Source organism: Chrysemys picta, chromosome 14 (assembly GCF_011386835.1).
Source record: "Chrysemys picta bellii isolate R12L10 chromosome 14, ASM1138683v2, whole genome shotgun sequence".
In the NCBI taxonomy this organism is placed as follows: Eukaryota; Metazoa; Chordata; order Testudines; family Emydidae; genus Chrysemys; species Chrysemys picta.
The window spans coordinates 30,411,096-30,436,516 of NC_088804.1; the positions used below are offsets into that span (position 1 = coordinate 30,411,096).

At 39.0% G+C, this 25,421-nt stretch overlaps 1 protein-coding gene across 1 annotated transcript in view; it reads left to right on the forward strand.

Moving 5' to 3' along the window:
• Nucleotides 1-25,421, forward strand: part of CDH8 (cadherin 8) — a 200,962-nt gene that overhangs the window by 100,739 nt on the left and 74,802 nt on the right. Inside the window, exons 5-7 of the mRNA XM_005300574.4 lie at nt 11,952-12,119; nt 16,777-16,964; nt 19,423-19,676. Coding sequence (XP_005300631.1) covers nt 11,952-12,119; nt 16,777-16,964; nt 19,423-19,676 — 610 coding nt within the window. The remainder of the gene's footprint in view (nt 1-11,951; nt 12,120-16,776; nt 16,965-19,422; nt 19,677-25,421) is intronic.

Here is a 25,421-nt window from a genome sequence, read left to right on the forward strand (position 1 = left end):
AGAGGAATACGGAGACTTTCACACCTAGGCCATTGACTTGAATTCAGCCCTGTTTGTTAGTGACTGAAGAGTTTCCATGACACAGATGTTTTGGACATCTGTAGGAAACAAATTCAAGTGAGAGTTGACAGATTTCATATCACACACATGACCTCCATGACTAATTCATGTTGGAAGTCTACAAAATAAAAGCTATATCCCGCCACTGTTACTTGTGTTGAGAAGTACCTTAGCCATTGACTGGTCCCATTCATTTCTGGTGAGCAAAGCAAAGGCTGAATTGAAGCCATTGCCTACTGATTTGAATGGGAGTAATCACTGTGTGATGTGCTTCTCATCATGAGTTTCTAGGTGGAATTTGAGGTGTCTGGTTTTAAGCTACAAAGGCCTAAATGGTTTGGGACTTGGTCTGACCTCTCTCCCAGGGCCATATTGCTGAAGTTGAGATACCTGATGGCTCTCAAGCTGGAACATACATGAGTAAATCAATCTAATGGTAGAAATTGCACCTGCAAACAGGCATATCTGAGTTTTGTATTTTAACTCTGATTATCTGATCTTCAGTCTTTATGTGCTCCCTCTCATTTCACAACCGTGCTTGGAATAGAGTACAAACAAAATATCATAAACAGGATAAAATACATTCCAAACATTTCTGGCACAATTGATTTCCTCTGTCTAGCTGGGAAATTACCTAGTTTATTAATAAATGCTACATTCTATATAGCCTTAGAAAAAATGCCCTAGGAGTACTGCAAACAGATATAAAGCTCTTCATTATAAAAAGGCTATCGGAAAAACTGGAGAAAGTTCATAGGTGGCCAACTAAGGTGAGAGTGATGAAAGAATATGATGTGATGAGAGATTGACTGAACTTAATTTGTATAAACTGATTAAAATGTGATTAAGGGAGGCTATGAAATCATTGCACAAATATTAGACAGGTGTTAATAAGAGGGAGGGGAAGGGACTATTACTGTAATTATGTGTGGTAAAATGGAGAGGTAACATCCTCAGACTGGAAAGAGAGATGGGAAAAATTGAGCTTTGATACAAGAAATGCAATCTGGAGCTATGTAATGAACTGCCTAGGAAGGGAGATGAACCATTTTCTCTAGAGGCTTTCTAAATAGTTTAGAATTAAACCCTAGTGGGATTAGTACAGAGGGAGAATCTGCTTTGTGTTCTTCTGGGCTTTGATTGAGTCATGGCTCTGTGGCTCACTTTACCAGTTAATGCTGCTGTGGGAGCAGCACTAGTTATTGCAGATTTAAGCTTTCATTTAAAATACTTTTTTGTAACTTTCTAGCTCTTTTGATTGTGTATTGAATGTTGTTCTGTCTTAATAAGTATGCAGACAGAGTGAACCTGTGGTTTAAATTCTGTTCTGTTAAATAGGTGTAACACCTGTTGAAAATAATAGGATTTGCACCTATGTAAATGAGAGTATATCTGGGTGAATAACTGGTTTTGGGGGGTGGGGGTGCTTTGCCAGCAGTTCTGAAAAATTGAAAAGAAAAAAGGTTGAAGTCAAACTGAATCCAAGCACTTTTGGAATTTTCAGTTAATTGAATAAGTCAATTTTGGGTCAAATAAAACATTTTGTTCCACCCAAAACATTTGGTTTCCTAGTGTTTTTAAAGGGCTAGATTCACACACTAGCTAGAGAAGAGGGTTGTTTCCCCTGTACAACTTTTAGCCCAGTGGTTAAGGCATTCATCTGGGATGTGGGAGATTCGAGTTCAATTCCATTTCTCTCTGGCCCAAAGACTATTCAAATATTATATACAAAGTAGAACAGCTTCAACAGGAGAGACTGAGGCCTTGTCTACACTACAAGGAAAAGTCGATCTAAGCTACGCAATTTGAGTTACGTGAATAGCGTAACTCAAGTCAATGTAGCTTAGATCTACTTATCGCAGAGTTCACACTCTGCAATGTCGATGGGAGACACCCTCCCATCGACTCCCCTTACTCTTCTCGATCTGGTAGAGTACAGGAGTTGACAGGAGAGCAATCTGCAGTTGGTTTAGTGGGTCTTCACTAGACCCACTAAATCTACTGCCGATGCATTGATTGCCATGCATCGATCCCCCTGTAAGTTGTAGACAAGCCCTGAGAAAGACTTACTTCTAAATACCCTATTGCTCAGTGAATAGGGCTGTCACCTGGGACACCCAAGTTCAAATCCCTGCTCCACTTCAGGCAAAGCGGAGCATTGAACCTTGTTCTCCCATATGTATCCCAAGTGAGTAGCCTAGCCACTGGGCTGGTTGTTAAAATGGAGGATCATCACCATCTTCTATGTTTTGTGAATGACACCTAAGTCCACTTGTGAATCTAGCTGAAAGAGGGGGAGAAAAAAATTGTCTGAGAGTATTTGGTGAATTCATGTCAAATTTGTGAACAGTTTCAGGTCAACCAAAACTGTTTTTTTGGCAAATAAACTATTCATCTGAAAAAATTCACCCAGCTCCAGCTGAAAGCAGAATTTGGCCCCTTAGTTCTAAAATAAATTAAACTAACCCTCATTTATCAACAAGGGCTGTTAAAATCTGAACCCCAATGGTGACAATTTCAATGTTAGAGCTGTTGACAGACTTATAGCTGATAGTTTAGTAGATCCCTTAAGATTGTTAGCCACACATAGGATTATGGGCACAGCATAAGTGGGGTTGAGCCGAATACTACCTTTTTTCACCTTTCCTACCGACTATTGCTGGACTAGATCGCTCAAGAGGAATTTTCCAGTGTCGTTATCTTTGAATCTACACTGGTGTGGGGCAAGTCTGTCATGCCTCAAACAGAGACTCTTCCCAGCCCTCTCTTCTTGCTCTTCCTAGTGTTTGAATGGAAAATGTCAGGCCAGGTTCTGATCACAATTATATTGGTGTAACTGTGGAGTACCTCCATTTAAATCATCGGTGTGTCCAGTCAGAATCTGGTTCCTGTTTCAAAATCTAGGGAGCAATGATTCATTTTTGGCTTCACTAAATAGGATTTTTTTTTGTTTGACAGTGCTAGAAGCAGTGCTGAAGAAGCATTCAGAAGGCCACATTTTCAAAGCAAGTGTGCAGTTTTTCCTGTCACTGTATACTAAGCTCCCTCTATCCTTAGGAGATGCGTTAAGGCATTTATAAGGCTAACTGTCCTTAGTAGATCCTGTGAGTTGTCTTGGTGATGACCCAGTAGGGAGAGTCTTTTGCAGAGAGATTGCTTGTGCTGCAGCCCTGGGGCTAAATTCTGCAGTCCTTGTTTTCATTTGAAAGTCAAAAGGGTAATTCTTGTGAGTAAAAGCTGTAGGATCGGGCCCCTTGATAACAACAAGAGAAGAGTTGTTTTTTTTCATATTCATAAGGAAAAGATTTAACCATTGTGGAGATTTGAAAATAATTACAATGATTTCTGGTTGGAAAAGAGGAATGAATTATGAACAGAGGAGTCTGGACTCTAAAGGGATGATTTCTGAGTCTAGAATTTACCCAGTAGTAATAATATTGGTACTTCTAACACTGCAGATCAATACCTATATCACATCACAATGCTAGTGGATTATTTTAGGCTGAGGTATCTTCTTGATATGAAGTATGAAGCATAGACTTTTGATATATCTGTCTGATTAATTTTTTACTTTGATAGAATGAATTATTTTTTGTCAAGGTATAGTCAAGGTCCAGACTCCAGAGAAACATTTTTCACACTGCAATAACGATAATGATGATAATAATAATAATAAGAGAATAAAAAGATGTCACAGTCGGTTCAAAAGCATCTGGTGGTCTGGATTTGGCCTGCAGTCCACCTATTGATGACCCCTGTGTGGCAGGATGGACTAGATCCGGAGTTCTCATGGCCCTGTGTCACCCTGCCCCAGAATAGAGCACTGAGAAGTCCTCCAGGCAGACTAGAGTGGCTGCAGAGAAGGGGCTGCTGGAGCGACCAGTAAAGGGCCAGAAGGGCCAGATAAAAGGCAAGCATCAGAACAGAGCCTTCAGCTGCTGTGTGGAGCTCGATGAGGGAGTACCCAGTGCCAGGCTGGCTAGATGAACAGCAGGACTGCAGACAGGTCACTGCAGAGAGCTCACCAGACAGATCCAAGCCCAGGGAAGACTGCCAAAGACCGGGTTCCTGACTGGCTGGATGAACAGCAGAACCAAGGAAAGGTCAGTGCAGGCAGGCTGAGTCCAGGGGACTGAGCACAGAACCCGGCTAGACCAGACAAGGATACCGAGATGGGCCCTGCTGGTCTGGTTGCAGACTGAGCCCAGGGAGGGCTGCTGAAAAGGACAGCAGCTGAGGGTACTGAGACGGGCCCCAACTGGGTGGTTGAAGAAGGCAGTGCCTCTATGAAGAAGACTAAGAGCTATGGCCCCTTACCAGTACCAAGATAAGAACTTGGGACTGTATATCCAGAAGGGAAGACAGCGTATGCGGCTTGGCCAGAGGGCTGAGTCACTGAAGACCCATCGAGAGAACCCCACTGGCTCAGCCAATCTCTATAGCAAGTGTCATTACTTCTATAATATATTCAAACATCTACATTAAAAGAACATCAAGATTGCAAAGGCAAGCAGCAAAAAGTTCGGAAATACCTGAATATAAGGTTTCTTGTGCAACCTTATTCCGACCCCCTTGCATATATGCATTATGATACAAAGTTTCTAATTCCAAATAACCATAATGTTTAAGGCCAGAGGGACCACCAGATCATCTCGTCCAGGGGTCGGTAACGTTTGGCACGCTGCTCGCCAGGGTAAGCACCCTAGCAGGCCGGGCCAGTTTATTTACCTGCTGACACGGCAGGTTCGGCCGATCGCGGCCCCCACCGGCCGCGGTTCGCCATCCCGGGCCAATGGGGGCGTAGGGAAGCGGCGCGGGCGAGGGATGTGCCACGTCAGCAGGTAAATAAACTGGCCCGGCCCGCTAGGGTGCTTACCCTGGTGAGCCGCGTGCCAAACGTTGCCGACCCCTGATCTAGTCTGACCTTTTGCACATCAGAGGTTACTAATCCCATTCAGTTATACCTGTATTGATCCCAATTATCTGGATTAGACCAAAGTATTCATACTTTAGGAGACTAAACCACTGTGTATCGCAGGCAGAGAATAGGAGGGAATGAGGCATACCAGTGCATGAGGTCCCTGCGATAGCAGCAAATTTATTTGGTGAGATGCACCCAGATGATCGTAGCAAATAACCTGCCTACTATTTTTTTCCACAGGATCCCTGCCTCATTCAGTGCATGGTATGGTCCTTCTTCCTGCAATATCAAGGGCAATTATAGTCTCTATATAGAGACAGAGTACTATTAGAAATAAAATGAAATCCTAAGGATGCAGGGTTTACATATGTGATATGCAGTGGAAAATGTTCATCTTCCTTTTGCACTCATAAAACCATCACATCTATTCTCACATTTTGTGTGTACCTTTGAAAATGTATGCTTCAGTGAATAAACTGAATAGTTGGTAAGAACAGATGAAAAGAGCATTTCCCCCATAACTATGAAACCCAGATAGGGTCTACTAAAACATACCAGCTTCTAGCTCAAAAGATTTTATTAAATGACAGAGAGACGCATATATGGCAGAAAATGTAGATGCTGTTAATTCATACACAATGGGAAACCTGCAAGGTCTATTTAAAAGGAAGCCTAATACGTAAGCAGTCACAAAAAAATATTCAAAATGTGGTAGATCTAGAAAAATAAAGTACAGCAGTTTCTAGGTTCTTATAGAGTTGCCAACACTTAAGGTCTTAAGAGATTTAAAATGTTTGTTTAGCAAGCAAGTAGAATTGTACCCTCTTTCATTTGAAGCTTAAACAAGCTTGTAACTCAATGCTACTATTTAATGAATATATATATACACAGAGAGAGAGAGAATTAGAGTAAAATTAGCAGATCCTGATTGACAACATTAAAAGTTCCTTCTCTTGTTATAAACTAAAACAAACATACAAAAAATATCCAAGAGAGCACTTAAAAGTAGGTAAATATCCAGGGAGGATAGTTTGATAGCTGAATGTTATTAAAATTATTGCAACCAATATGAAATTTAGTCCTAGTGGAATCTGAGGGAAAGTTTTGCACTCATCTTAACAAGGCTATAATTTCTTTTGTGTTCAAGAAATGTAGAATCCCACTAGTTTGTATGAGCACTGAGATCTTGGCCCAGATCCCACAAGTGACTCCAAGAGGGCAGAGTCCCTGTACTGCTTAGAGGTCTGTAGAAGTTTGTGGGACTCCATGTAGGTACATGGCTCAGCCTCAGGGCTCAATCAAACCTCCCTTACTGAAAATTTTGAAAGACTCCCATTGAGTTGGATCAGGTCCTAAATTACCACTACACGTAGAAGTAAAAATCTGTGCCAAGATCTTAGCATTAGGATGGAGACAAAACAGACATAACTGTAAATCCCTCAGAGACTGATCTTTAGAAAACTGAAAAATTCTGATATCCTACTTTCAACAGATATGGCAGAAATTTCTCCATTGGAATATGAGACACAGGAGATCACTTGGGAGGTGGTGTATTGGTGAGATAATGAACCATTCCAAGTTGGTTTTGTAAAGTGTTTGCTTGTGTTTTGCTCCTTCCCCACATATGCACTGCTGTGTATTGTTTTATAGAACTATATTAACAGACATTTAAAAAAGAGAATAGAAAGAGTGGGGAATGGCAAAGGGAAAAAAATGCTCAAGTACTTTTGTGCTGCTTGCTCCTCCTCTTCCTCCTGACTATCTGCAGCCTCTGATGCCTCAGTTCTTATTCCCTGATCTTTTCCAGTGTCAGACACTGTACACTCTTCCAAACAGGTTTCTGAAAGTAGTCCACAGAGATGTATATTAACTGATTCAAGTCGTGAGGCAGATTGTGCAAATTACTCAGTGAATGCATTTAGGGCCACTGTAAAAGAAAATCCCATCCTGCAGCGGTTTTATTTGCTATGGAGCAGTGTGACACCAATAGCCGTTTAGGGAAAGTAACATAGCCTAAGCATTGTGATTCCTATACTGGGGACATTTTTACGGGAGACTTTAAAGTGTGGTTTACCCCTTGATTTTTTTTTTTTTTTTTTTTTTGCTTGTCAGCACATTTCCTTTCTTTTCTCTGTCTTTGAAGATAGATTCCATAGATAGGATATCTTTTTAGATATCTATTTATTGACTACAGTCCAAAAAAGCTCTCTTCTCAGATCTAGACTCTCTGAAATATTCTCTAAAAGCTCATTGACACAGCCTTTACTATTCTTCTCCCTAGCTTTAAGCCACTCTCATAATTTTTTTTCTACTCTCTGTTAGTTTATGTCTCTATCTGCCATAAATTCTTTACTCTGGGACTTACTCCTTTCCCATTTTGGTTCTTCAGAACCCACATTTCAGGGCATATTGCAAAGATTATTTATTCAAGGTTTTTTCCTGAGTTGAGTTGGGATCGAGTAGGTTGAATGAACAGGCTCTTAATTGTGCTAAGGAGTGCATTAGCACTAATATTAGATGAGCTTCAATTGCTTTCTAAGAGAAGTTTGCAAGTTTGAGTAATTCCTGTGACTAGAGCTTGAAGATCGATACAGTGTTTGAGGTGAAAGAATAAATAAGTTTCAGTGACTCAGTGCTGAAACCCTCTGTGTTCAACTCTTATCTTCGCCTGTCTTAATCACATTACTTATTTAGCTGAGGATGCAGAAAAGGGGGGGGGGGACTTTTGTGTTCATTAATCTGGTTGTTAGCAGATGCTGACACATCTGTTCTTTTGCTGGACAGCATATCATTGATATTGAGCATAGCAGTAGTGGTGGTGACAGTAAACCCTTGTAATTCAGACTTGTTTGATGTTACAGAACCTTCAGACCTGGTGATAGTAACAGAGGCAATTAACTTTTTCTTTTTACCTTTTTATTTTGTTTCAAATTGAGATTGACCTTTGTCTGTGACTTGCAGCCCATGGCAAAAGGTTTATGAACTGAGACTTCATGTTGGGATATGTCTAAAACCATTGAAATGACATGGTTGTGTTGGTAACACAGCAAAATGAAATCTCATGCTTTAAAAATCAGAAACTTGGACCTTTATTATGGTATAGAAAGTTTTTGGAGTATTTAAATCTCCACCCCACAACACCCCTTGTTGTCAATTTCACAAACACAGTGTTGCCAATTTCATCCAATCAGAAACAAATGGAAATAGGTGCCAGAAATCTGGATTAACTGTGTGAGTAAGAAGGAAAACAGTGTGAGCAAGAATTATCCCAAGAAAATTCAATAATCAATGTCTTTTTCATAGTGGGCCTGATCCAAAACTGATTGAAGTCAATGCAGAGGGTTGGCTTTAATGATCTTTGGATCAGGCCTAATATGAGAAAAAAACTCATAATGGACCATATTTCTGATATCTTTACTCAAGATTAGTAGACTCTTATTTCATGAGTGGTCCCACTGATTTCAAGAGAGGTGTTTATGGCATAAAGTTCTATTAAGCATGAATAAAGGAATAGAATCTGGCCCTGTAACCAAATGTGTGTCAGTTGTAACTTACTGGCTGTTTTTGAGAGAGCTGCCATTGAGTTCAGTGGGAATTCCCCATGCAGTAAAAGGCCCTGCTCTTTTCACCTGTGACATATTTAGTGTACTTTGTGTCTCTCAGAAATTATTTTCCATTTCCTTCAGTGGGTTTTCTGCTCCCTCTTTTCTTTCAAGCAGTGGACCACAATTGACCCTTATTCAGCACGTAGAATTCCAATGGATGTCAATAGGACTTTTTGCCTGAGTAACAAGGACAATTTATGTTCCCTGTTGATAGGTTGCTGCTGGTTCTAGCAGTAAAAATAGCAGTTACAATATGAGTACATAGTGCTGCAGGGCTATTTTTCTAACACTTATGAGGAAATATTAGATTTTATTAACCATTTCCTAATCCCACTTACTGCAGGTGGTTAGCATTGCCATCAGAGAGATGGGCCTGAGTTGAAAAAACAGAGATAAGAATTCAGATCCTGCCTTTTTGATTTGCAAGGTTTAGGAACTAGGGATGGATTTGATTCAGAACGTAGGGCTGTCCATAAATTACATAATACAGTTTTTGGTGATTTTCAAGACCCACTGTAACACTAAAACGAACATGCAGTATTAAGAACCCACCCACTCCCTAATGTGTTATATAATTTAGGACTGCCCCATGTCAACATAGGGCAAAATTCTGATTATATTATATTAAGAAAACCCACGCTATTTTAGAATAATGGTCCACAACAGAATTGGGTTGGAAACGGTTTTACCATCTTGTCAGAGATTTTGAGATGTTTTCCCAAATCATCACAAAAAGTCTAAATCTCAAATTTTCATGAACCAGGAATCCTGGGGGGAAAATAGATTGGGTCAATGGAAATGTTTTGTTTTGATAATTTCAAAATGTTTCATTTCATATTTGTAATCTTTTTAGTACAAATTAACTCAAATCTGAAACACAACTCATTTAAAAACATTTTTTGTTTCCAAAATATTAAAACATCCAATCTTGACAATTTTCAGGTTTTTTTTATTTTATTTTTGAATCAGGAGAGTCATCTAAACAGACCCTTTCCCTTGAACTATTCCAGTTTTGACTAAATATTTAGTTAGAAAATCACGATTAGCTCTTGACAACAGTGTAGCTTATAATAGTACTACTGCAATGATCTATGTGATTACTGCAGGGTAGTGTATTCATTATTTATAAGAATGCCTCCTCTTCCCCCACCATTATGGCTTTGGTTTAGCCATATATTCAGCCATAACATTTAGCTCTGGGTTTGAATTCCAGCCACCACTGAAGTTCAAGGATAATTGAATTCAGAGTTCTGAATCAGGCCCCTCTCTAATTGGGATAGAAATGGGGCAAAAATTCAGAGCTGGTATAAACAAATGCAATCCATTGACGTTGGCAGGGTTCATAGATTCCAAGGCCAGATCATCTAGTCTGACCTACTGTATAACACAAGCCATAGAACTTCCCCCCCAAAAAACTTCTAGAGCAGATCTTTTAGTAAAACATCCAGTCTCGACTAGCTGCATACTTCTATTTCAAATTTGGTCCATAATATTTACTGTAAATATCTGGATACATATAATCCTGGAGCCTCAGCCTTCCTGCTCCCCTGCCAGAAAAGAGTATCTTTTTCCCCAGAGCTCATTCTTATTAATGGAAATCAGCCTTCATGTCAGAGCAGGAGGCTTTTGAAGGCTCCGGGATTGTACTATTCCCAATAGGTAAATCATCCAGTGATTTTGTTTTAAAGAAATCTTGATTATCAGATAACATAACCCAAGCAATTCTTAGATTAGCACATAATCGAAATAAATATTTTGTTAAAAGATAATGAAAACAGATGTGTGATCTGTCATATGACTCTATTTTTATGCCATGTGTTACAATTGCAGCCCTTTTAAAACAAAAATGAATCCTGAGGTCTTACAGAGTTAGTGTAAGTGTTTCCACATAAGCAGTATCTTGCAGCTGAGAGCTCTGGAAATATGGGCCCTTAGAAAGAGACATTCTTTTCTATGCCTGATAAGAGCCCTAGAGCATCGTGGTTTAAAAAGACCACTGCACTGGTGGATTAGATTTCCCTTGGCACTCTTACGCTTCACTTACTACTAAGATGATTCAGTAACTTGAACTCCTTGCTCTCTTTTCACAGACAGATGATTTCATTAAAAAGTATGATTCAAAACCAGGATTAATGGGGCAGGGAGGAACCTTCCCAGAGAAACTACTTTATACTGTATTTTGTTTTAACATTTATAGAGGCTCCCGTTATAGGGGTTCTTTTTGTTATGGTGGACATGGCTGAATTTGTTATTGCATATTTGGTGTTGTATTTCCCATTCTAAGTAGAGTGAATGCTGTGAATATGGCAGTAATTTAAGGGTGGTGATATGGCTAATTATTTTTTTTTAAATGATGCCTGTTCTATATGATTGTAAGTTGTGAATTTCAAGGCATAGCATGATATTGCAGCTGTTGTAAGCAAGATCTTGGTCTTTAATTTTGTGTAAGTTTATTTTTTTTCCCATTGCAGGTCCCAATAAAGCAATGAGAATCATGTAAGCACCGTGACTTTAATAGGGCTTTATGGTGGGGTGAAGGACCGGGGGAGGAGTCTACCTGCATGGATCTCCTTGCAAGATAGGATTTTTAGTTTGGCCATTAACCATATTGTTTTCAGACTTCCAAATCACACTTTTGAGAATCACAAAGCTGTTTCACTTCATCAAAACCCTCTTAGATATATGAACCCAATCTTGCCCTACACTTGCAATGGGAGCTGTGCCTGAGCAAGGACTACATGAATGACTGCTGGTTGGGGCCCTGTATTGGAGATCTTTCTCAAAGATAGTGTATAGCTCAAACAGAAGTTATGGGTTTGATGCAGGAATAACAGTGGGAGGTTCCATCACCTGTGCTGTGCATGAGGTCAGATTAAAAAATGGCCCTTTTGGCTTTGAAATCTATGAAATTGTTGGATTATGGAGTTCTGAAAAAAAGCTGTTTGCACTATGTAACTTGCTCCTGTTTGTGAAGTTAACGGCAGAACTTCTATTGACCTCAATGTGGAAAGAATCTAAGTTTATGTCAGAAAGTAAGTTGTAGAAATGAAAATATATCAGAGGTTTGATTGATTTTGCTCTGGTGGTTTGTAATTTCATTGTATTTTTAATGAGATAAAAGGCAGAAGACCTCTCATACACTTTACTGGACATCTGCAAGTTCTTTCCGCCCTAGTATCAACAAGTGCCAACTTCAACTGGGCAGATAAGAGTACACTTTTTATACTGATATTTGCCTAAATAGAAATGACATGAAAAAGTTTCTCTGTTCTTAACCATGTATTTTTCTTTTCTTTTCTTTATTGTAAATTGGGTATGAATCTAACCATCCTCATGATTCCCTCCCCCTTCTTTTTTCCCCCCAGCTATAATTAAAACTGCCCTCCCTAACATGGACAGGGAAGCCAAAGAAGAATACTTTGTGGTCATCCAAGCAAAGGACATGGGTGGACATATGGGCGGACTGTCTGGAACCACAACAGTGACAATTACACTCACTGATGTTAATGACAACCCTCCCAAATTTGCACAGAGTAAGTGTGTATGTTTTCCTGATTGAGTATGTAGTGCACCTCTTTGTATTTTAACATTATATTGCATTTGCTTACTGCAGAAATGTAGCAAGGACTATATAAAGTAACCTGGATCACTGACTGATTAAGAGCTTTTGGAAAGAGAGTTGTGCCCATATACACCTCTACCCCGATATAACACGACCTGATATAACACAAATTCAGATATAACGTGGTAAAGCAATGATCTGGGGGGGAGCGGGGCTGCACACTCCGGCGGATCAAAGCAAGTTCGATATAACGCGGTTTCACCTATAATGCTGTTTCACCTATAACACGGTAAGATTTGTTGGCTCCCGAGAACAGCGTTATATAGGGGTAGAGGTGTACATTGATGAGCAAACACACACGCACACACACATGCAGAAGGAGGAGGGGAAAATGTGTTTATTGTGTTATTGTTTCTAAGGTACTAGTTACTTTTAGATGCATTCCTGCCTTATGTGAAGGTAGGTACAGTAATACTAGTTTTAAAAGACATACATAGTAGATAAAAGAAATAAAGGTTTGACTGAGTATGAGAGGAGAAAATATATTTTTTTAAATGATGAGTCTAGTTAATTGTTGACCTTTAATTCAAAATCCATATTTACTGCTATGGTTCCAATGCATGTCTTGCTGGGTTAGGTTAAAATGATTTGGCATCCTGCTAAGCTTCTCTGCAGTGCTTTTTAATCTGTTTCAAAGTTTAAAAAAAGGAACATAACTGGTTTGATTTTATTTGGAATAGTGTATTTTAATGTCATGATAGAATATATTCCTCTAATGTGTAATCTTATCTAATCATCCAGGCTTTTTTCTGAGGGGTTAAGTGGATGGAAAGTTAGGGCTGGGAAATATTTTAATGTTGACATTGGGTCATCTATACTTCTCTACATATGTGATTTTAAAGCAAATTATTTGTGTGTCCAAGGTGAAATTCATCCCATCAAGATGGAGATACCTATGTACCATTTTAAGCGCCACTTTCCACTTTTTTGAGGATTTAAATAGTGTCTTATGCCAGACCCCTACACAGAGTAAATTTAATCCCTAGAGTTTAGGACAGACACATATAAGTGGAGGCAGAGGAAGAAAATATAATAAAATAATTAAGCAGCTATAAGGGGTTACTTCTGAACAAAGTTATTTTAATACCTAATTTCATTGAGGTCTATAAGTGATAAGTGCACAATCTTTTCCCCCCTTATTTCTCCTGTTATATTATATGATGAAATCCCTGAGTTTCTTACTTCACCTCACATTGTGTCACATGGCCTTGTGCATCAGTGTTATACAATGTAAGGTGACATGTCCCTTAACAATGCAAACATCTATAGATGAAGGTAATATATGAGCTGTATCATCATAATTCAGAGACATTTATTTTGTATATGTGCAATGTACAGTAGTTCTAAATCTGTAAATATAGGGCTACTTTGGCCAGATACCTAGCTTTTGTACTTACATCAGAATTAGTCATACCTTTGTCAAAGGGCTTTAATGCCAATATGAAATGATTTGATAGTGTCTGTCCCGGACCTAGGAAACAGATGAGCATATCAGAAAATCATTACATAGCTGGTACTGATTGTCTTGTCTTGTTGGGAGTCTCAGCCTGGAGATCAAGGACTGAATGGATATGGAGACTAAGGGCTTGTCTACACTTACCGGGGGATCGACGCGCGGTGATTGATGCATTAGTGGTCAATTTAGCGGGTGTAGAGAAGACCTGCTAAATCGACTGCAGATCATTCTCCCGTTGACTCCTGTACTCCTCCTGAATGAGAAGCACAAGGGGAGTTGACCGGAGAGCATCTCCAGTCGACATAGCGTAATGTGGACCCTGCGGTAAGTAGATCTAAGTACGTCAATTTCAGCTATGTTATTCACATAGCTGAAGTTGTGTAACTTAGATCCATCTCCTCCCCCGTAGAGTAGACAAGACCTAAGATGTACTTTTACCCTATAAACACCTCACATGTATCTCCATGTGGTCTCTCCAGCTTTGGATTTTGAAATACATTGACAGGGCAGTATGAGGAAGCCTGCACCACCACTCCTTGTGATGTACCGACTAGGTGGACAATTAATGTGGACTAACACTCTTTCAGATCTAAACATAAATACAGACCGGGTTGTAATGTCCAGCACTTTTCATCAGTGCAAAAATTCATATATAGATATTTCTTTTTTATTTATATAAAGCAATAAAAGAAAAAGAAACCCCTTATAAAGAGGATGCACATTGTTAAATATTGTATCTGGACACTATTGTCAATATGGCCTTTTAGAAATGAGTATTCATAGCCAGGCTGGCTAATATTGCAGATTAGTCATGGCTCTAATCTTATACAATCATCGTTCAATTCTTTGACACTTGTTAGGACACCTTTGTTAAAGCACAGTTTGCATTTGCCTGGTAAGCCAAAATAAGAAAGGATCATGCTTACAATGGAGCCTTACCAGAATGAAATGGAAATTCATAAGATGTAATACATGCTGCTTTCACAATAAATTGTAATGAACCCAGTGTGTTTTATCGGTTTATTGTTTCCAGGCAGGACACAAATGTGTGTTTATGGTTAGATTTGAAAGAGCCTCCCGGGTTTTAGAAATGAAAAAGATGAACTTTCACTACTTCTGTGCTCTCTTTGAAATCATTTTAGAGGCATTTTCTAAAACATTGAAGTTTTTAACCCAACAGTTTACCATAAGATTATATTCAGAAGAACAGCTCACTGCTGTGAAAAGTTAGACTGCTTTAAAGTAAGCTTAGAATGGACTGCTGGTCACAGTCTGAACTATGATGTCATGGCAGACTTCTTCATAAGTCTTAGGGACTATTTTTATCCATTAGTCAACAACGTGGAAAAATAAATGTTAATTCTGTATATCTTCTTTGTAAATCAGAGAAAAAATACCTCCTTAAAGAATTTCAATCAACTGTGTAGAGAGACAAACCATGATGTGTGGACAGCAGTATAAATCATGAATACATAATTTAGTCTCTGGAGGAAACTGATTGCTATGGCTGCTCATTGTTTCTGAGCTTTTATGTGTTTGAGGATTCTCAATGATCTCCAAATTATGTCTTCAGCCTGGGAAACATTAAAGAAAAACTAAATTATAGATTAAACTGCTATTACTTTCCTGCCCCATACAAATGTCAGTTTTATACAGCAAACACAGTGACACAAATGCTAATGACATCAAAAGAGAAGAACTCCTCTAGAGAGAGTTGGTGTAAAGTGAAGAGGAAAAATTTGGGAAGGAATCCAGTTAATTTTAGGGCAGATTATGTATATATGCTTTTTGATATCCAATGTATATATTTATGTATTTTGTATATTTGCCCCTTTTCTTACTCAGTTTTGAATGGTGTCAGTGTAGTTAATACACTTATTAGTTACACTAGCAAGCTTTTCATCAGCAAATCATGGTTTCAGAAAACAAAAAGCAGCATATTAGGCTAAAAATTACACACTGTGGTGGAGCAAACTCTCATTGAGAGGGAATGAAAAGAACAGGTCCAGATCCTGTACCACAGGATGTTTGTAACATACTTGTCTGCAAAGCTTGAATTCTTTCAACTAACAAACAGTCCTGAAGGTGACATGCTCAGCCCTTACCTGTAGCTACAATGGGTAGAGATTATTAAGAAGCTGCAATAATTAGGCCATCTGTAGAGGATTTCAGAAAGCAGAGGCCATGCATGCTTTGTATGCATCTGCTGGCCTCCAGGTCTTTGCTAAAGCCAGGAATATATTTAATCAAAATGGGTGTTTTGATTCTTTTCTTAACAAACTAGTAATCTGAGGGATAAAACATGGAATTTCAATAAAAACAGACTTTGCATCTCCTTTAAATAAATCCCATTTGAATATAAAGGTGTCTGAAGTACCGTAACTGATTAAAATAAGAAATAAAATACAATTACTGAATTTTCACACAATGCAGGGCACATATAGAGCTTTCCATTGGGATTAAGTCATCCCTTGGCAAAATTGTAAAGATGGTAATCCCTCATTATGAAGTAGGTATTATTTCCTTTGAAACATGAGTTGGGGGACATTTCCTGCCTCTCTCCTAATTAGTGAGTTTTTTACCTCACAGAAGAAAATATACAGACCAATTAGATTCTGACCAGAAAGTAGTAGAAGGTAAAGTTTATGGTCAACAGAGCAGTGAAGATTTTAAGTCACAAGAGACAGCTTCAGTGTATCTGATCAGTTTGCTGCAGGGCACAAGCTGAAATTTAGTAATTGGATTTTATCAAAAATGGTCTACAAGTCTGTAAATACAAAGGTAAGTTCAAAAGTGCCTTGCAGTAAATTACACATTGCATCTTTCTGTGCTGAAAATAGCTTAATATTTTATGTTTGGCAACACTGAACATCCCCGCAGGCAGGAGATGGGATAATATAGTAAGTGAAAAGAAGAACATTCACATCAAGTCAACAGAGCATTCCCCTGTATGGAGCACATTATGCAGCTTTAAGTAAATAATTTGTTTAAATGTGGTTTGTATCGGTTGCACATCTCAAGCATTTACTTTGGGGAAACAGAGATGAATAAAGAGCATGAAAGGGAAACTAGAATCAGGCTTAATGTTTAGTCTTTTCCTCTTGTTTGTAAGGTCTGTATCACTTCTCAGTAATGGAAGACATTGCTCTTGGGGAGCCAATAGGAAGGGTTAAAGCAAATGACCTGGATATTGGAGAAAATGCTAAATCATCCTATGACATCATTGAAGGAGATGGAATGGATATATTTGAAATCACATCAGATGTTCAGACTCAGGATGGTATTATTAGACTGAGAAAGGTAAATGAAAACTGTGTAAAATCATCCATATACAATTATTCAGTTTCGCCATTGGTCAAATAATTTTTTATGGTATTTGGCCAGCTGTCTGGCTAGTTGAATCCTGATCAGTTAATATATAATTTCATGAGTATTTATTGAGTAATAAAGTATCTGTAATCCAGAGAGACCAAATTCTGCCACCCCTACTCAAGTAGAACACCACTTTACTCCATGAGTAGTGATCTAAGTGGACCTTTTCATGGCATAAGGACGTACTCAGCATGAGTAAAGGTGGCAAATTCAGACCCAAGGTAAAGCTGCAGGTCCACTACTCCTTTTTGTGTGTGTATTTACTGCATGTTTGTATACAACATGGAGGGTTGTGTACGTGCCTATCTCAAGAGGCACCCATTTAGCCATGTACATACAGAAGACATCTGGGGTGAAATCCTGGTCCCACTGAAGTCAATGGCAAAACTCAGGTCTTTTAGAAACCTGACTCTAAATATGACTATAAATTATAACATTATAAAAGTGATCATGAAAGTGTTTGAATTCCATGCCTGCCATAAAGCACTCTAATAGTCTTTTGTAATTAAACAAATATAATAAATTTCCACATGACATTCTAGCTGGAAAATAAGAATCCAATATGAATAGATAGTTAACATTCAACTTTGTGGCTGTTATTAAATTAAAAAGTTCAGAATGAAAATGGTTTAATATACTTTTACAGTGCAGACCTATTCATAAGAAATATATAAAGAAAAGAAAAACTATGTATGCATCTGTGCTTTAGATTCTCTTTTCCACAGGTTAAAGACATGATACAGGCTCCTATACTCTGTTAATTATTGTATGCTGTGGGCCTACTTTACAAACTAAAGCAATTAGCCTTTTGCCCCGTTTCCCTCACCAATTATTTCATAACTGAGCCTCTAACATACTGTTGTTTCGCATATTCATCCTGACAGCAATAACCACTTTTGTTCTCTGTAGCAGAAAATATATGTAAGGAGACATTCACCAAAGGTGTGGGGTTTTCTTTCTTTTCTTCTTTTATTTCTCCCCATCCCTCTGCAGTTTTAAATTCATCACATTTTAGACAATGTAGAATAAATTTTGAATACGGTACTCTGGGGACTAGGTGTGACAAATTCTATGGGATGCAGTCATTATCATGAAGAATTTGAAATTGCTAAAAATGATACAGAAGGTGTGATTGGCAAATTGTGAATATGCTGATCTACAATCACCTATTCATAAGTACAAAAGCTTAGTAATTTCTGAGTAGACAGAGAAGCAAGTGCTTGTCATGTTTACTAGAAATTGTTGAGAAAGAGCAAAGTCCAATTAGAGCTGGATTCATATCTAAAAATCAACACAATTTTTCAAAGTAAGAATATATATTTAAAGCTTTCAGAGAGTTCCTGAAAGAGTTTTGTAATGCCTGCTTGTGTTCTTGCTTGTATTTGCATTGCAGATTTGAGACTTCTCTGTCCTTTTCTTTTTTCCATTGAACATTGTAATGCAAATCTTTCAAAGCTTAACAAATTTGCGTTTTTGAAATTTGAATCATTCTGAGACATGAGAATTATATTGTGAATATACTGATGCAGATGTGCATGAAACTGCAGACCTGAATCTTAGATGCTCATAAATTCTCACATTTGAAGATATCATAGACTTGTTTTTTACTATATGACTCATTTCTTTACATCAATAACATTTTTTTCCAAATCTTACATTTTGATGTACAGCAATAAAATATCAAAAACAATGGGAATGATGGTGAAGTTACATTGGTGGATTAGAGTAATTGGCTCCATATTTATCTGTCTGAAATTAAAGAAGGATACAGCAATATAAACTGCAGTAGTTATAAGGAATTCCTGAGCGAGATCTGCCTCTTTTATCCCTATAAATACTGATGCAAAGAGTTATTTGAGGTGTAGTAATATTAAAATATTTTTATATGATTATCTCTAAATTACTCTGCATAATGCCTTTTCTGCCTAAAGAACAATAATTGCTAGTTCTTTACATTTTTCATACTGTTCTAAAAAATAATAATATATTTATTCCACATGGAGCTTGTATAAGATTTCTCCTTATCTCCAACTAACACTGATTAAATGCATGCACATCAGGTAATCACCAGTAAAATTTTATCGTGAATCTAACATGAAATTATGATTGTAAAATTCATGAGAGAGAATATATCATTGTGAATTTCTAGTGAAATAATGCAGAAGAAAAAAGGACGAGGGACTGCTTTCACTGAGACTAAATACTAAACATATCAATAAATGCCCAGATAATTTACAGGTTGGATTTCAGGGAATGGGAAGTGATTGCATGAAAACTCAGTGAATGTACTTAAATGCATGTAACTTTCATCCATCAGCATTATATTTATTTGTTCTGGCTTCTCTGGTCATTAGTGCAAGTCATTTATCTTTGTCATTCTTAACAGCCCCTGGACTTTGAGACCAAAAAATCCTATACTCTGAAGGTAGAAGCAGCCAACGTTCATATTGATCCTCGCTTCATCAGTGGAGGACCATTCAAGGATACAGCAACAGTAAAAATTGTAGTGGAGGATGCTGATGAACCACCAGTCTTTTCATCACCTACTTATCTACTGGAAGTGCATGAAAATGCTGCTATTAATTCTGTGATTGGTCAGGTGACCGCTCATGACCCTGATGTGTCTTCTAGTCCTATAAGGTAGTGATGCTTTAAAGTTATCATTAAAGAAGCTGCTGTCAGAATTCTAAGTATATTGTTAATGCAATGGAGTGGAGAGCAGTTTGTTCTCACTATCCATGTTACATTTTTGAGAAAGCATTGTCTTTCTGTGTTTCACTTGAAAAACATCTTTGCAGTGTTAGATGTCACACTTCTAATCAAATAATTTTCATAATTAAAAAACATAAGCTGCTTTGTTTCTTTCCCAATTCATTGTCTTGTCCAACAATGGGAATGAAATGGATATAAGACGTATAGGGATATAAGAAATCTGAGTGCAGCATTTGACACATTAATGTTTATTTTACTTACTGTGTTTAGTTTGAAATAATCCTCCAGCTTCCTTGTTAACAATACTGAGTACAAGGCAATTCCACATAACTGGCGGTAATGCTGGAAATATTTCTTTTATAGTCTGTACTGAATTTCTTAAACCAAACTCATCCCTGATTTAATGCCAATGAAAAGAGCAGTGTTTGCACCAGGGAAGAATTTTGCTTCTTTTCTTTCATTTAAATTTTGTCCCTCTTTGATCTGACCCAAATTAGATAAAATCCACTATTAAGGTTTTATGCAAATTAGGATTATTTCTGTCTGATTTTTATTCACACACATCTTTTCCCTTTGCTAATCTCTTATGTGATAACATCAGAAAGTTCCAAAAGAACACTTTGTTTGCTGTGTGAAGGAATTCTGAGCCCAATGCCGAACACTTTGTTCAGGCAAAACTCCTTTTAAAGTCAATAAAAATCTTATTAAAATAGATTGCAGAGTCAGTCCCACAGTGCGGGTATATTTTGAAAGAATTGTTAAAGTTGAAGCCATATGACTTCTGATAAGATTATCCACCACCCCACCTTTCTGCCCTCATGATGTGTAAGTTGTACCCATTTTGCACACATAAGGATGAGAAAATGATGCTAATCACTTTATTTTACCACTTACACCCATTTTCTGACCACCATTACTTACATCATTTAAAAAATGTGGCCAAGGAAACAGTGAATAACGTAGCTGAAGTTCGAAGTACCTTAGTTCGAACTTACCTTGGTCCACACGCGGCAGGCAGGCTCCCCCGTCGACTCCGCGGTACTCCTCTCGCCGAGCTGGAGTACCGCAGTCGACGGCGAGCACTTCCGGGTTCGACTTATCGCATCCAGACAAGACGCGATAAGTCGAACCCAGAAGTTCGATTGCCAGCCGCCGAACTAGCGGCTGGGTATAGACGTACCCTAAGTTTGACTAGCTCATGGTAACAGGAAATTATTGTTTCCTCAGCAGAATCGGAAAAGTTAACTCCTGTAGGACTGGTTTGTTTGGAAGATTACCATTAGTAGAGAGCCTTTCACCTCTAGGTCATCAATTAAAATCTAGTTAAGTTTAGTAGTGACCAAAGATTGTTAACATCTAATAACTGTTCAGGTTCTTTTGTGAAATTAATGGATGATTACAGCCTAGTTCCTAATGGGCACATTCAAATTAGTGTTAATTGGCACCCCTTTTGTCATTCTCAACAGAGGGACTCTGAGAAGTGCTGATCGAGTCAATTAAAAATTACTGACACATCTTTATTTTGAACAGCACAGCATATTTTCTCAGGATTAAAAAAATAGCAGAAAAAAAGGAAAGAAAAAATACACACATCTTGATCTGCCTGATGTCAGGGCCCATGGGCCTTCAACCCTAATTCTGTGGATTCATCACCCGCCAATCCTCCATCTGGCAGCTCACAGACAGCAGTTAGGCCTAAGGTCCATGAAGCCTAACTGGGACACATGATCTGCCTCTACACTCTGATTGGGAGAGCTCCAAGGGTCCTGACTGGGCTGCAGCCCCTATTTAAGCCAGAGGAGGAAACAGGAAATTGTCTGTACAAGTGGGATTCATCCTGCCATTGGCCACTGGTGTTTACCTGTTTCTGGTTTCTCCCGATTCTGATCTCCTGGTGTTCCAACCCAGCCTGATTCCTGGTAATTGGCTTCTGGACTGTCAGTCCATGCCTAATGCTAACCCTTAGGCCAGGTTGCCCAGGCCCCAGCCCTGACATCTGAACCACTTCCTTGCTTTATTCCCCTCTGGATATGTAACGTCGTTAACTCTTCCCTTTCTTCACCTTATGTGCACATGGTACATCTCTCATGATGTTCTCCAAAATCTTATACAAACTGAATGGCAGAACCAGCTAATGCTATTTCTTGATCAAATTATATAGAATCCACATATGCCCTTGATATAAGAAAGGACAGAACTGAGCCTATTAAAATGAGAAATGCCGAATTTTTTAGTGTAAATTCAATTATTTTTTCTTTAAAAAAATAAATACACTAGATGATCGGACTAATTTAAAAAAAAGTTGGCATCTTTCCACAGTATTTTCTTGTTAACTAAATGAGAAAAGTACAAAGTGTAATTTTCTGCATTTTCATTCTTATTCTTGGCATACAACCGGTTAATTCTGGCACTAGCTAGTACAGTACTAATTGGTTCCAGACAGGCCTAGTGAATATAAATATATTTTTATCTCTTGGATGAATTATTTTAAAAGATAAAAGAAGGTCATGAGATTTTGCATCTCTACAATAGCACTACTGTATACTAGAGCGGGGCATAAAATTGAAAATCCATTTTGTGGAAGATTTCGAGATTTCAATATTTGTTTTTGTCACCATTTGGAACAAAACCCACACATTTAAAATAGTCTGAAAGACAATTTAAAAAATAAAAATAAATCATTTTGGGTGAAACAAAATATTTTGTTTTGATTTTGACATTTCAAAAATTGTATATTATACATTTTTCTTAAATGGAAACAAAGTTGTTTTGAAAGGAAAAATCAAAACATTTTATTCCAAAGATATCAAAATAGGATGTTTTTCTATTCATTTTCTCCCAAACAAAATTTCAGGGAGATTAATATGATTTTGTGAATCACTCTGTTTTAATCCTTGCTCTCTCCGATCACTTCAGCTGAGATGCAGAGATCATCATCTAAATCAGTTTCTCTCAAACTTTTCCAGCTCAGGACCCATTTGTAAATGTTTATGGCCTGTCACAACCCAGTAAATAGTCTGGCATGGAGGCCCTGTGGCAGACTAGGCATTTTAGCACCTGGGATGAGCAAGCATATTTCCTCCCCTACCAGAGGTGACCTGTGCAGGGGGGACACGTGGGGTCACATGCTCCCCAGTGTTTTGGGCTGTGCCCCCCTAACCCAGACAGTCTGGGTGGCCCACTGAGGTGAGTCAGGGGGTGGGGTGGCACTCCCACCCTGAGACCCACCCATGTCTTTGTGCCCTGGAGGGCTGCCCCCCTCCTGGGGTTGTGTCCTGCCTAGTATTCACCCCACAGTGGTGGCTTCTGCAGTTCCTGTGCTTTGGGACTGTCTGGGCTTGGCTCTTGGCTCCGGATTTGCAGTCCAGCTAAACTTTGGCCCAACCCACCTGACCGGACCAAATTTGTGAGTGGGGTTCTGACCTGGCTCATGGGGTTGCAGTGCCACTCAGTGGAATTTGGCCAGCTGGACTCACAGGTGCCGACTTTCCAAAGTGCCTGGGGTTGCTCGGCCCCCAGCTCTGCCCCAGGTGCTGCCCCCACTCCCACCCCTTCCCCCAAGGCCCCACCCCCACCCGCCTCTCCCCACCCTTGCCCTGCCTCCACCCTACCTCTTCTTGCCACCACTCCACCCCGCCCCTCTTCTTCCCACCCCTTTCTGTGCCCCTCCCCCAAGTGCGCCGCGTTCTTGCTGCTCCTCCCCCTTTGCTCCCCCATCTTCCTGCATGCTGCAAAACAACAGATTGCCATGAGCAGGAGGTGCAGGGAGGGTGGGGGAGGTGCTGATCAGCAGGGCCCACCAGCAGGCAGGAGGAGATGGGGGTTGGAGGTGGTTCTGTTAGGGGGGTTGCCGGTGGGTGCTCAGCATCCACCATTTTTTCCCCATGGGTGCTCCAGCCCTGAAGCACCCACGGAGTCAGTGCCTATGCCTGGACTCCCATCATCCAGGCTATCCTAAACTTGAATGGCTCTGGGACCCCAAAGGTTGCAGTGCCCGGAGAAGGGGGGTGAGCCCAGCCAGCCCCGGGAATAGGAGCCACAGGAACTGCCACATGACCCTTTGAAACATTCTGATGACCCAGTTTGGGTACTGACCCACAGTTTGAGAAACCCTGGTCTAAATGGTGGCAGAGGGTGTCTTACTTCACTTCATAGCCTCACAATTTGGTCCCAGTCTGGTTATGAGTGATTGTTTGTTAGGAAGGGTAATAAGGGACAGCAATAACCTATAGCAAACAGATTGCTCAATCTTGAATCCTGCAATCTTCATACCAGGAAAATTCCCATTTAAATTCAAAGGGAGTTGTGCCAGGACAGACTGAAGGATGAGACTTTGTGTGTATGTGTAATGTGGCGGTTCTCTCACTACCTCTGTCTGGCTGTAGGTCTGGGAATGGAGGGATACTAGTGCTCTGTGAAGTAGGGAAAAAGTTATGTAAGATCTAGCTATTGATTCTGTCTTAATTATGATTTATTTGTTTATATCCATTCTAAAGTATGTCCATATGGAAAAATATATGGCCAAGCAAAACTATTTTCTTTGTGAATCTTGTAGGATGTCTGCGTCTCATAATCCAGTGTTGTTTTTTATAAGGATCAATTCTGCTTCCTTTCTCTACATTTACAATTTCTCTGTTCCAAATTATTTAAGTCACTAGTTCACTTTTAAACTTTGCTGATATAAAATAGTCACAAATTTGAACAGACTTTTTTCAAACATGTGCTAATCAGGCAGTTACCAAATTCCATTACAACTTTCGTAAATGTGTAGTTTATAGTTCTAGACTTGTGGCTAGGGACACTCTTAATCACAACGAATAGCACCTTACTCCATTGCTGAACTTGAGTAAAGGTAGTCAAACTGCTCTGTAGTGGTTCAATGTATCAGATCAGCATCTTTTATCATTCTAAGTTCCTCTTCAAGTCTGTTTTGACTTGTTCCAGTGCTGCTCATTTCATATTTCTGTTATTTTATTGCCTTGGCCAAGTCTTGGTCCAAGTGCATAGCAAAAAACATGCACAATAATTTGTGCTTTCTGTACACTCTCTGCCTTCGTATAAGTTCAGAGATGATCACTGCCCTTCAGTCTCTCTCTGTGAGAGAAGTAAGCTTCATTGTAGAAGTTTTCCCTCAAATTCATACTGGAGAGATTTCATCTTTGGTAGCAATAGATCATTTTCTTAATTCACAGCAGGCCTTAAAAACCTCAATACAATATTTTTTTGCCTTCCTAAGGTACAGCTGTTTATCTCAGTCACCAAGTAACATGCCCTCTTTGCCTGGCATCACTGAGATAGGGTGATTTATAGCATCAATATTGTGATTCAGATCTCAGCAGGATCAGCAAAGGAGAGTTTTCAACAATGAAGGTTGCATTCTGTTCTCATTTACCATGATGTAAATCAAGAATAACTCATATTAAGTCAGTGGAAATGCATCAAGGTAAATCTAGTGAGAGCAATCAGAATCAGGCCCAAAGTCTTTAGCTAAAAGAATGTATGATCACACCACCTATTTTCTCCTGCACAGTTTAATAAACTAACAAAAAAAAAGTCCAAATAACCTGTGGTGTTACTATGGCAATTTCAAGGGATATTATTTTCTGAGGTATTCTTTTCCATTTTTATAGAAATGTACATTTTATGTATCGTGTATATATTTGACAATGCATC